This window comes from Camelus ferus, chromosome 4 (genome assembly GCF_009834535.1).
Source record: "Camelus ferus isolate YT-003-E chromosome 4, BCGSAC_Cfer_1.0, whole genome shotgun sequence".
Taxonomy (NCBI): domain Eukaryota; kingdom Metazoa; phylum Chordata; class Mammalia; order Artiodactyla; family Camelidae; genus Camelus; species Camelus ferus.
In genome coordinates this window covers 70450472-70462606 of record NC_045699.1, presented here as the reverse complement: position 1 = coordinate 70462606, position 12135 = coordinate 70450472, and the positions used below count along the sequence as shown (strand labels likewise).

General features: G+C 50.7%; 1 protein-coding gene across 5 annotated transcripts in view; it reads right to left on the bottom strand.

The window, feature by feature from the left end:
- Window positions 1-1243: 1243 nt before the first annotated feature.
- The window catches only part of ABL1 (ABL proto-oncogene 1, non-receptor tyrosine kinase), a 124501-nt gene continuing 113609 nt past the window's right edge, over window positions 1244-12135 (bottom strand). For 2 of the 5 annotated variants that reach the window (XM_032478671.1, XM_032478672.1), the window contains exons 7-12: window positions 10972-11156; window positions 8729-8881; window positions 7419-7508; window positions 6902-7066; window positions 4995-5036; window positions 1244-4883 (exon numbers count right to left, since the gene is read on the bottom strand). In XM_032478671.1, coding sequence (XP_032334562.1) covers window positions 3172-4883; window positions 4995-5036; window positions 6902-7066; window positions 7419-7508; window positions 8729-8881; window positions 10972-11156 — 2347 coding nt within the window. In that variant the 3' untranslated portion in view covers window positions 1244-3171. The other 3 variants (XM_006181927.3, XM_032478673.1, XM_032478674.1) reach the window with 2 other exon arrangements.

Genomic DNA, 12135 nt, shown 5'->3' with positions numbered 1-12135 from the left:
AGGTGAGGCTGCGCCCTGGCCTCACGCGTGGGAGCCGTGACTAGACAAGTAAGCTCACCGCTGAGTGCTGGGGAACTGGGATAACGTGCCCTGCCTACGAGGCTGCAGCGAAGATTCCGTGACCATCCACGTCTGACACGGAGGAAGCAGCCATCAGTTGTGGCTGCCACTGTAATTGTTCTATGGCTTCTTTCAGACTTGAGAGCTGGCATTCCAGGGAAGAGCCTGTTACCTGTGGAAAAGCCCCCGAGCCAGGAGATCGGGCGTCAAGTGTTGGTTCAGTCACTAACAGACCACGGCCTGGGCCTCAGTTTTTGCCTCTGTGAAACGAGGGAGAGATGTGGTCCCCAGTGCCGCCTGCAGCTCAACTTGCGCGTGCTCAGTGGGCTCCGCAGCCCTCGTCCCAGGAGAGCGTTTTCCCCTCCATCGCCTGACGCCTCGCGGCCGAGGTCTGCGGGAAAGAGGTTTCACTGAACCACGCTCTTCTACATGCTTTGGTGAGCAGGATCTGCATCCTTTGACAAGCCTGCTGGCTTAATAAGTATCATTATCAGAGGGTGCTACTCACTTCCCCGACTTCCACCTTCCAAGCTGTCAGCTGGCGTTAAGTGGAGACGAAGATGAGAAAACGTCACCCCCTGGACAGTCCCCTTGGCAGGGGGACTGGGGGAGGTCACAGCACGGCCCAGGACGTGTCTCCTCCCTCCCCTCACAGGCCAGGGCACCCCACTCTTCCTCATCCACACAAGGTGTGCGAATACGAGTGAGGGGCGCTGCGGGGGGCTGAGGAAGTGAGTCCAAAGGTAAAGAGAGAAAACGTACTTGTGGAGGGATTAACCCTTTCAGGCCAGAGAAGAATCCAGGACATGACCCACTCCCCTCATCTCAAGGACGCTGGGACATCCTGACAGTTGACACAGCCTCCAGCCGTCTCCCCCTTCCCCGTGCCAGTCAGATGTGGCCTGAGTGGTGGCACTGCTCACTCCCGGTGCCCTGACAAGAGCCGGGCTGGGAGCAAGTCGGCATCAAGGGCGCAGGAAGAGCCTGGGATGAGGGCAGGGAATCTGCCTGCAAAATGGCTGATAACCACACAGTGTGCAGGACATCGCCACAGTCCTGCCATTGCTGTTCTGTAAAACCCAACACGGAGTCCCCAGCCCCTTCGGGAAAACGCATCTCCCTCCCTTCCCACGCACATGCCACGGCTCTGAACGACAGGGAAGAATTACAGACTAAAGCGATCTGCCCAAGTTCTAACGATGTAAACATTTATTTAAAAAATACTACAGAGGAGAGACGTGGATTCAAAAAACAGAGTCATGTACAGAAACAAAATGTACTGGACCAAAAAAAAAAAAAAAAAGAAGACACCATAGGCATTCCAGAAGGGAGGATAGTGGAAAACTATTTACACGTCATTTATAAAAGAGCAAGTCTATAAAAGAGTGTAATATCAAAGTATAAATGCAAAATATAGTGGCACATCGTGTGAACAAGGAGAGACCGGTACCTCATAGAAACAGGCAGCTGAGGGAACCAGGGTGGGTCTGTTTTGCTTTGTCTGCAAGGCCGCTGTTCGAGCACCTCCCTGTCTAACAGAGCAGTCGGGGTGGGGGGGCAAAGAGGTGATGCGCTGTGAAAACAGCATCAAACGATCCAGAGGAACCACCTCTACCAGAGAAATAAAATACAAGTTTAGGTGATTAGTGTAAAAAGGGGGCCCGTGTGAGGATACGGGCATGAGAAGGCATGAGGAGTGGAAGGTGGTTTCTCCCAGGTTATTCCTGAGCCTGGCGCCAGGCCCAGGCAGGTGCCTGCCCGCTCTTCAGTAGCTGCTCTTAGGTCAAGGTCAAGGACCCTTGGGCTCCTGCCCCATGAGCCCAGTCCTGGGCAGCCTGGGGTGATTACACTGAAGCCTGCTCTTTGAGACACTTTCTGGGGTTTCATTTATTTGTGGTTTTCTTCATCCCTGATGACCCCGACAGAAACAACCAGGCTACGTGTTGCTCGTGGTAATTACAGAAGACATCTGTTCACCAGGGTGCAGCTGCAGCCCACTGCCTCCTGTCTGTGCACTGGCACAACGGCGGCTCCTTCTGTGTTGGAGGCACCTGTGCGGAAGGCAGGGTTCTGAAACGCTTCAAGAACTCCAGAAAACTGAAGACTGGCTTGTCACAAGAGGAAAAGCCCTTTGTCTGAGAGGAGTACAAGGGAGTGGAAAGAGATCAACCAGAGATCAAGACTAAGTGCCTCTACAGGGCACCTGGAAATTGGGAAGGAAGGAAACTCTGCGCCTCCTGCAGACCTGCCTAGGCCCAGTGCTGGGCCATCTAGGGGCCCGCTGCTCACCCAACGAGCCACCCTTCCTGCCTCCCCGCCCCTGTAGGCTGAACAGCGACCCTGCCACCCCTCAAGACTCAAGCTTTCTATCCAGGATTAGCAGTGCATGTCACAAGAGAGCAAGGAACTGGGCTCGAAGGACATGGCAAGAACGGATGACAAGGCCCCTCTCCCACACCACGGACCTCCCTGGCCTCCCCACTGGTCCCGGGACCCAGAAGCTAGTTGGTTTTAGCACCCCGTTTTACCCCCCAAATCCAGAGCTGTCCTCCACATGAGGAAACGGTGCGGACACGGGCCCCTGACAGCAGGGGTGGGCAGGGTGACCAGCTGGCAGCACTTCCCAGGATGTGGTCCCGGAAACAAGTCTTCAGCACAGGGGGCCTGAGGAGACGCGTGCACAGACTCTGCCCAGGGTGAGTGGACTGACAGTCCCAAGGCCTTGGTGGCAGCTCCCATTCAGGGTACTCCTTCTTGGGGTGAAAGAGAGGTGAAGGCACAGCCAGAGGAGGTCCTCCAGAAAGAAAAATGAAAAGGAAGTGCTCATCCACCTTCCCAGCAGGCCCCAAGAGCTCAGTTTTGAAGCACTATGTGCAGTCCACAGAGCGGGAACTCCACAGACAGAACTCGGGAGAGGAGGCTCGGGGAGCCGGGCTGAGGAGGAAGCAGTGCGGGAGAGCAGCGGGCGCGCTCGCAGGTAGGAGGGCGGGGCTCCAGGCGCCCGAGCTCCGCGCCCAGGTCCCAGCGCGCTGAGCTGTCAGTCACCGGCCAGGGCACGGGGGGTGGGGTGGGGTCCCACGCGAACTGCAGGCTCCTGACGCCCAGCTTCTGCTACCTCTGTACGATGTCACTGATCTCTTTCACGGAGCTGAGGAGTTTGCTGAAGTCCTGAGTGGCCGCCGGGCCACTCCCTGCTGTCGCTGGGCAGATCTGAAGCTCCCGAAGATTATTCTCCAGTTTGTTGATGGCCTCTCGGAAGGCAAACTTGTTCCTCATCTGTTGGATGGAGTCCACGTAGCTCACACAGAAAGTGTAGAGGTTTTTGCCAGCCTCTAGCACGGCGCTATGGCTGGCCATCTGCTCGGAGTTCTTGGAGATGGCAAGGCACAGGGCCTCGGTGCCATCCAGCACCACACCCTTGGTGATGGTGCCACTGGCAATCCGCTCGGGAGGCTGGCGGGTTTTCCGAAGAGACACGCGGGTCGATATGAGAGGGATGAAGGCGGTGGAGGACGGCTGGTCCCCTGCTTGGGCAGAGGATGCTGAGGGCAACGTGGAGGGAGCGGGGGCTGGGCTGGTCGGAGTCCCCGCCGGCTTGGTGGACGACTGTGGCTTTGGCATGGACGGGAGCACGGGCTTTTTGGCACCATCTCCCGGCTGGCTGGGTTTGGCAGCATCACTGTTCACAGCATCCACACCCAGAGCCACGGATTTTGCTTTTCCACTGGCACCTGCCTCCCCGGCTGCTTCCTGGGTCGGGCTCTGAGAGGGCTTCCCGGCTTTCCCAACAGATGCTGGTGGTGGGGGTGGTGGGGCGGGTTTGAGCTTGGACAACTTCCCCTTGTCTCTCCCTGGGGACTCGGAGGAGGGCTTGTGCCTCCTCACTCTAGACTCCTCGGCAGGGGCCTTGCTGGTCCCTCCAGATGCACCTGGCCCTGCTCTGCTGCTGGGGGGCACCGGCTCAGCAAGTGTCCCCAAGGCACTAGCCTTCCCAGCCTCTTCCCTGTGGGGAAGGCCAGAGGAAGGCGTGGCCACAACCTGCTTCCGGAGGAGTTTTGGAGTCAGAGTGGGAGGGCTGGAGCCCGGGCTGGACTCGGCTGTGTCCTTGAAGACCTCATCGGCTGCTTCCTCGGTCTTCTTCACCAGCCTGGGTGGGGGAGTGACTGTGCCTCTGGTCACCTGATCAGACCTGTTCTCACTTGCCCGCTTCCGAGGCAGAGCCGGCTTCTCACTCTTGTGCCCTCCAAAGGTGGATGAGTCAAACTGTCTCCCCGTGGACTGCAGATCCCGAGGCAGCGTGACCGACCGCCACTCTGTGTCCTTGGCCCCGTGGGGCATGCAGGAGGCAGAGCAGGATCTCAGGAAGCGCTTACTGGAGCTGCCACCACTCTCCTCTTCACTGGCTGCTAATCGGCTGCTGGTCAGCGTGCTGGACTTTTTCCATAGGTGGGGAGACCTGAAGCCTGCACCCCCTGACTCCCGGAAGGCTCCATTGGGGACGCCAGCCCCGCTGCTGGGCTTTGGGGACTTGGCTGGCTCGGCTGCGTCCGAGGGTGCGAGAACCAGCGCCCCGTTGCTGATTTCACGGCCTTCTTCCTCGCTGGCCCCTTTGCGCTCGGGCTGGCCGTCCATCTCCCGGAAGGAGCTGCTGCGTTTGGGAGGGGTTGGGGCTGTTTTCTTCTTCTTCTTGATCAAGGCGCTGAACAAGTTGGTCTTCTTGTCTTTGGGGAGAAGGCGCTCATCTTCATTTAGGCTGCCATCCTGAGGACCTCGCTCTTTTCGAGGGAGCAGTGGAGATACAGCGGGCTCGTGGTCCAGAGGATCTGAAAAACACGTTGGGAAGAGTTTAACGACTCCAGGCCAAAGGCTACTGGGTGAGCGGGGGAACTCGCCCAGGCTGACAGGCCTGCATGTGGCCCAGCCCTGCCACTCACCTGGGCAAGTTACTTCTCCCGGCTCGGCCTCAGCTTTCTCATCTATAAAACGGAGGACAAGAAAACCTATCCATAGCGTTGTGGTGAGAACGCAACGCGAGAATGAACACGGAGCGTCCGTCACAGCTCTTGGTGTGAAACTGCTCAGTAACTGCCCCTCATCCCTGCACTGGTTTCCTTTAAAGCTGCGGAGTCCCCCCAGCACCACTACCTGGTGAGCAAACAGCGTGACATGGCCGAGCCCAGGGTCCGAACCTGTGCCTCTCAGACTGGTCAGCCAGCTGAGGTTTGGCTGAGGTTCCTCCGCGGTGCGATCAAGAGGGAAGGGGCCACACACCACAGGGCGCTGTGACAACGGGCTATTATCTTGGGAAACAAGAAGGGCGACCTTTTAAATTTTTAAATGGACATTCTTTAAATATGAATAATAGCTCCTAAGAAGTCTTTCTGGTGTTGCCAAGCACCCGGCTAGTGAATGACGGAATTCTCCCTCCGTGGGCAGCCGCAAGTGGAGCGGTTTCTGTCAGCACCTGTCACTTAGAGTCCAGGTACACGTGGGCATCTGTCAGAGCACCAGGCAGCACACGGGACTTCAGATCAGGGAAAGACAACGATGACCCCCCAAAACTTGAATCCAGCGGAAGAAGGCGGAGACAGTGAAATGCTAATGTTACGCCCAGCTCTGTTTCAGCGCTGAACACGAAGCTGACACTCCTGGCTCACCACGAGATTATGTATCAAAACACCCCTCGGATGAATACTGACGGGCGTAAGTGAACATGACTGCTTATCATGGGCTTTTAATGAGCTCCAAGTTTTTCACAGCAGCCTCTCCTCCTCCCCACTGTTCAACTACCTGAAATCATGACAACTAGCAGAAGGACGAAGGGGCCAGATTCTGGACAGTTTACATACTATCAAAGTGGGGTGAGCAAGATGGCCCAAGGGGCATGCAAGCAAACCACCATAATTTGGATTTATTTCCTACGTAAACCTTTTAAGTATCTATTTTTGGTATATTTATAGTATCCATAATATATTTGTACAGTAGTGTGTGTATATATGAGTTGTACATTCTTTTTAAAATTAATACGGGTACATGACGAAAAAAAAACTGGGAATCATGGGGGCTACAGATTCTGCCGTGACTCAGCCTCCCATAATCCTGGCTCTGCTCTGTCCCTCCCCATGTGCTTAGTGTGTGGTCCACCAGAGCATCCCTCAGGAGCGCTACACACCCAGACGCCTGGCCCACCTCAGACACTTCCACTCAGCTGATGCGTAGCAGAACCCAGACTTCTGTTTTTTGGTTTTTTTGAGGTGAGGGAACTGCCACCTCAGAGCAGCCTAAGTCAGAGTCGAGCCTGGCACACGGGAAGCACTGGGTCAGCGCTTACTAACGTTATTTCTGGTAACATCTTGAGACCCCCCGAACCACTCGCGTGGCCCTTGCTAGTCTGGGAACAGCACCAGATTCAGTCCTCAGAGACCACGAGGACACCAGCTCTCCCACAGGTATCTCCTGGTTCCTCCGTTCCAGTGAGCTTTTCATATCAGTGCTTTCACAACAAGCTGCTCTTCGTTTGGTTCAATATTTATTATGGTTGTATCTGCCCTGCAAGGGCAACCACAAATGCTGTGAATAACACATGGAGGGGTGGGCTCGTTCTCAGTGGGTTTCGTAAGCACCCGTGCCTATTCGACTAGGCTCATGCCAAAGTCACAAACTCCTAAATGGTTCTGGGAGGGGAGGTGCTGTGGGAAAAGGGAGAACCTTCCTCTTTTTGAAGCTGGATCACTAACATGGGGTCTCCCTACGCTTCCGTGCAGGTTCCAGTCACTGCTTCCCATCTGCCTGCACCGGCCCTGAGGGCTGACTTCCGGGGCCTCTGGGGGTGGGGACATACCAGTCTCTCCGGGGCCCTTGGAGTGGGGCATCTCAGGCCCCTCGGGGGAATCTTTGTGTTCGGCAGCTCTCCTGGAGGTTCTCGTCTTGGTGGGCAACTCCGGGGCCTGCAGCAGAGGACTTGCAACCCCTCGTACGCCTTTCTTCCCCAGTTCCTTTTCCACTTCTAAGAACCACCAAAAAATCAATAACAAAACCAGCAGTCGTGAGTAATGATGACATTTTGGTACACTGGTCTTCTTTTTCTTTTTTAGACAACAGTAGTCATCTGTATACAGTTACAGGAAAGAGATACACACGCTGAAGGAACAGCACTTGAGTAGTTTTCAGAACCCTGGCTGCAAAAGACAGAGAGCCACACTCAGCACCTCTGCACAGCTTTCTGGTGTCAGGTGACTTGCTGGCCCATGCACCCCACCAGGAAGTGAACTGAAGGACTGGGCTGGAGTCCCACACGGCCATCTTTCCTATCCCAACCTTTCTCCCCACTGCAGGCATCCCAAGGATGGGCACTTTACCATCTGATATGCTGGATTCCTGGAACATGGTTTCAAAGGCTTGGTGGACTTCAGCAAAGGAGGGCCGGTCAGAGGGATTCCACTGCCAACCTGGACAGATGAGACCCACGTCAGACCACCCACAAGGCCTTGCTAGCAAGCAGGGCGCCAGCAATTCTCAAGGGAAAGTCTGCAAATTAAAGCAGCATTCCATCCTGTTAGCCATCTTTTGCTCTGACTGCTATGACAAGTTAAAGTGATAAATGCTACTGTGTCCTATTACAGACACTAAGAATTTGAAAAAACTTGACATTGGCAGGAATATGGATCACAAAACCCCCAGAGACACACTGATAGCAAGAACTACATTTATAAATACTTTTTCCCCAACCTGCCTCTGTTAAGTGCAGAGAATTACTAAGCCAAATAGCTTGCCTCCTATCTCACCCTTACTTCATGGTTATCAAAGTCTGCATCCCTCATCAGTAAAAACATACAAATTAAAACAAGATCCCCATGAGGACTGAGGACTGGCAGAGCCCGATGCAGGAGGGTGCAGGGCCCCTCTCATGCACTTCTGTTCGGAGTATAAATTCTTAAAAGCTTTTTTGGAAACAATTTGGTAAAATCTACCAAAATTTAAAATGCACACAGCCCTCTGAACCAACAGTTCAACTTCTAGAAATACTAGCATGATGCACAGAGGTATACATATGAGGGTACTGGTTCCTGCCTTGTTTATAATTTTAAAAAGCAAACAAATGTGTTAAACAACCAAATGTTCATTACAAGAGGGAGGACTGGATGAATGAATGAATCATGTAATGGCAGCTACATACAGGTAAGAGCAGGGATGGGGGAGAGAGATCCCTGAATTACAGACAGGGAAAGATATGCCTGTTATACTAAGTGCAAAAAATGTTGAGGGAATAAATTTTTCTCTAAATATTTCTCTATATATACACATATATATATATATATATGTAAAACCAAGTAGATAAATGTCACCTGGAATATTTACCTATTATATCAGAAATTTGTATTTATTGATAAGAAACCCAGGTTCGATACCCATCAGTCTCATTTTTGCACTAAAAATAAAACAAAAAACTCTCACACATAAATACTATGTATAAATAAAGGTATACAATAACACTGAAATAAGTTTAAAAAAAAAAAAAGTACCAAACTGTTTGCATTAGTTGCTCAGGAAGAATGGGAGTGAAGAGAGGAAACAGAATACTTTAATGTTGCACTTTACAGGTCCCCCCCTGCGCTGGGATTTTGCACAGCGCCCACAGATTATCTCAGAACCAGCAGTGGAGGCTCACATGCTCGCATGAGTTCGTAGACCTTCTCTGGGCAGCCTTCTGGGCGCTCCATGCGATAGTCCTTCTCTAGCAGCTCATACACCTGGGACAGGTCAATTCCTGGGTAAGGTGACATGCCATAGGTAGCAATTTCCCAAAGCAACACTCCAAATGCTAGGAGAAAAAAGAAAGAGAAAGATTGTTCAAGATGCGTAAGATTTAACTACACATTTAAAATTGGTCAACTGTGCAGCAGACATCAGAAGTTACACCCTCAGAAGCAGGTCAGGCACTGACATTTTACCAGGCTCTTAATTACCAACAGCCTAGGACAGAAAAGCACAGAATGAGGCTTTCCCTTTACTCACCCCTACCGACTAAAAGGGACTGGGTCAATCAGCCCCTCCACGGTCTTTTACGCAACGTGACCATCTTGTTGGGAGATGTGGTGGAAGGCCCCTAGGACTGGAATTTAGGAGGCCATTTCTACTCATAGCTCTGTGATCAACTAGCCATGTGCCTAAGACAGGCCACCTCTCCTTTCTGGGTGTACAAGACTATCCCTAAGGTCCCTTCCAACTCCAAAAATTTCATTAAAATCTTACAGAATCCTTGAAACTCCAGGTCTCATTAAGGAACTAGGACTCCTTGGGCAAATGGGTGATTTAGGGGTGGGGCAGAGAAAGAATCTGGAGCATTTTATCATTCCAGACAGCACAGACACTATTGAAGACTACAGGGCTTTGTCAAAAGTACCAGGAACAACCTGAAGTTCCCATTGGCCAAAGATGAGACAATCTGAATAGAATAAGAAAAATAACTGCAGTGGATTAATCAATAATATAATCAAATATTTAAATCCAAGAGTTCATAATATCACAAAAGAAAAACAACAAAAACCTAGATGGTCATCACTGGAGGGCATTAAGAAACCAACTAATTATTGTGGAAACTGGTAAATAATGACAAGGAAGCAAACACTTATCCAGTCTTTCCTACATGAACTGTATCCCTACTGTAATGAAACAGCAGATGAGAGGAAATCTCTTCTTACAGAAGTGCTGAGCTAACTGATGAATAAGGAATGACAGAATTAGAGAATTATCATTTGGCAACTCCTAATAAATTAGTGGATCTGGGCAAAGAGAGAAAATCACGAATTATGGACCTACTGACGAAAAAGCACACCACTTTTATTAAAAGAAAAAGTACTTTTATTAAAAGAAAAAAAGCCAAACCCGAATGTGACCAAGCTGTCCATATCCAGCTACCCATTTACTAGGAACAGTGAAGACTAAGGAACATGTTAAATCACACCACAGAGGCACAATGAACAGAATCCAGAATGTGGGTGGCAAACTTTAAAGGGCAAGTGACAGAACTTCTTCAACAAATAAATAGCAAGGGACATAAGGAGATAAAGAAGGAATTTACAGATCAGAGGACACCTCAGGGTCACTGTTAACTAATCACACTGTGGGATCTGTATTCCCATCCCAATTCAAACAGATTGTATATATGTAAAGGTATATTGTATATATATAAAGGTATGACTTTTATGATTTAATCGGAAATCTGAACACTGACTAGATACTCGATAATATTCAGAAATTAATCTCAATTTGTGGCTATGCAAATAAAAAAGCCATCTTTAAGAGACATATGAAATACGGATGAAACATGATGTCTGGGCTTTGTCTGAAATAGCAAGGGTAGGGGAGTGGGCAGGTGCAGAGGACGTGAGGGCACCACGGGTGATGAGGGTAAACCCTGGGGAGGGGCACACGAGTTTATTATGCAACTCTGTCTTCTTTAGCATATACTTAAAATTTGCATAATAAAAAGTTCTTTGAAAAAAGTAAAAATAAAATACTGTCACAGGAGGCTTCAGAGGGCCATATTCTAGTTAAAGCCCAAGCCAAACTACAGGGCATTCTCTCACAGAGGAAGACTGAGTGCCTGCAGGGTTGGTTAGCGCCGCCGCAAACCTATGCAACAAACTGGGAACGAAGACATAAAGATAGTGAGTGGGGGTAAAAAGCTAAGCTGAATTATTTTGGAAGAAAAAGCTCACTCTTACTTCATTTTGGAGAGAAAACAGGGGAGAAATGATTTTAAAATGAAGAAACAAACAAAAAAAGAGAAGTAATGAAAAAGAAATGAAAGAACAAAAAAGAGGAAGTGACAAAGCAAGGAGAGAAAGACAGACGAGGAAACAGCCCACTCTGGACGGGCAAGGACAAGACTGGAGCAGCGGCCCTTACCCCAGACGTCCGACTTGATGGAGAACTTGTTGTAGGCCAGGCTCTCAGGCGCAGTCCACTTGATTGGGAACTTGGCCCCGGCGTGGGCTGTGTAGGTGTCCCCTGTCATTAACCTGCTCAGGCCGAAATCAGCCACCTTCACCAAGTGGTTTTCCCCTACCAGGCAGTTTCGGGCAGCAAGATCTCTGGGAAAGGGAAAAGTTCATCTGTGAGAGCTGCTGGCTAGCTTTCCAGCTTCACAAATCCGCCACCGTTGAGCTTATAAAGGTGCAATACCGACAATGGGAAAACGGAGTCCAGTCTCTCTGGGGAACAGTGCCCGTCCCTCAGCACCCACCTGAGCTCCCACCACGGTGAGAGGCAGCAGGGGGCAGCTGGCCCCATGACCCGGAGCAAGTCAATTACCCTGGGACTCAGTTATCGCAGCCATAAAATGAAGACGATAGTAACAGTGCTTAGTCTCAGGGCTGTTGTGAGTCGTCAGGAATGAACACAAAGGCACTCTGACTAATGCCTGGAGAACAGTGTCACCTAAGTGTCTGCTCAGTTACTGCTGCTCTATGCGAGGCACAGGGAACAGTCCTCCATCTCGAGAAACATATCAGAGTGTGTCTCCGCTTGTCCTATCCAGACTTGATAGAGCAAAAATTTAACAAGCCTGTAGCATTCTTTACCCAAACTGTATCCCCTACTTTCCTGTTTCTCCTTGATGTTTATCCAAATGTATCCTATACATTCTCTCCTATATAATCAGCTTCCTCTTGCCTCCTGATTCTCCCAGGGAGGCAGGAGTCTAATCTTTGGTTCATGGATGTTAACCATGAAATCGCAAGGCAAACAGGAACGAGGAATGAGAAGAGGCACCAGCTCAGTGCGACGGCGGCGTGAGAGCCTGATCATCAGCAATCAGAGAGGAACTAAATACAGGGGAGTTGTGCCTAATAGGATTTTGGTAAAGCATTTTAAGTCTGCTTGAATGAAGAGAGAACAAACCTAGCTGTGCAAGACAAACTGGGAGTCAAGAAATCTCAATTTGCAGCCTCAGAGGGTTCACTTTCTTGAGTGACAGGAGCATCTGAAGCAGGCTCTCACGAAGCACAGAAAATCTGTCTTACAAGGAACCGCCAGCATTTCACACATGCTACTCTTACTCCTCACTATGAA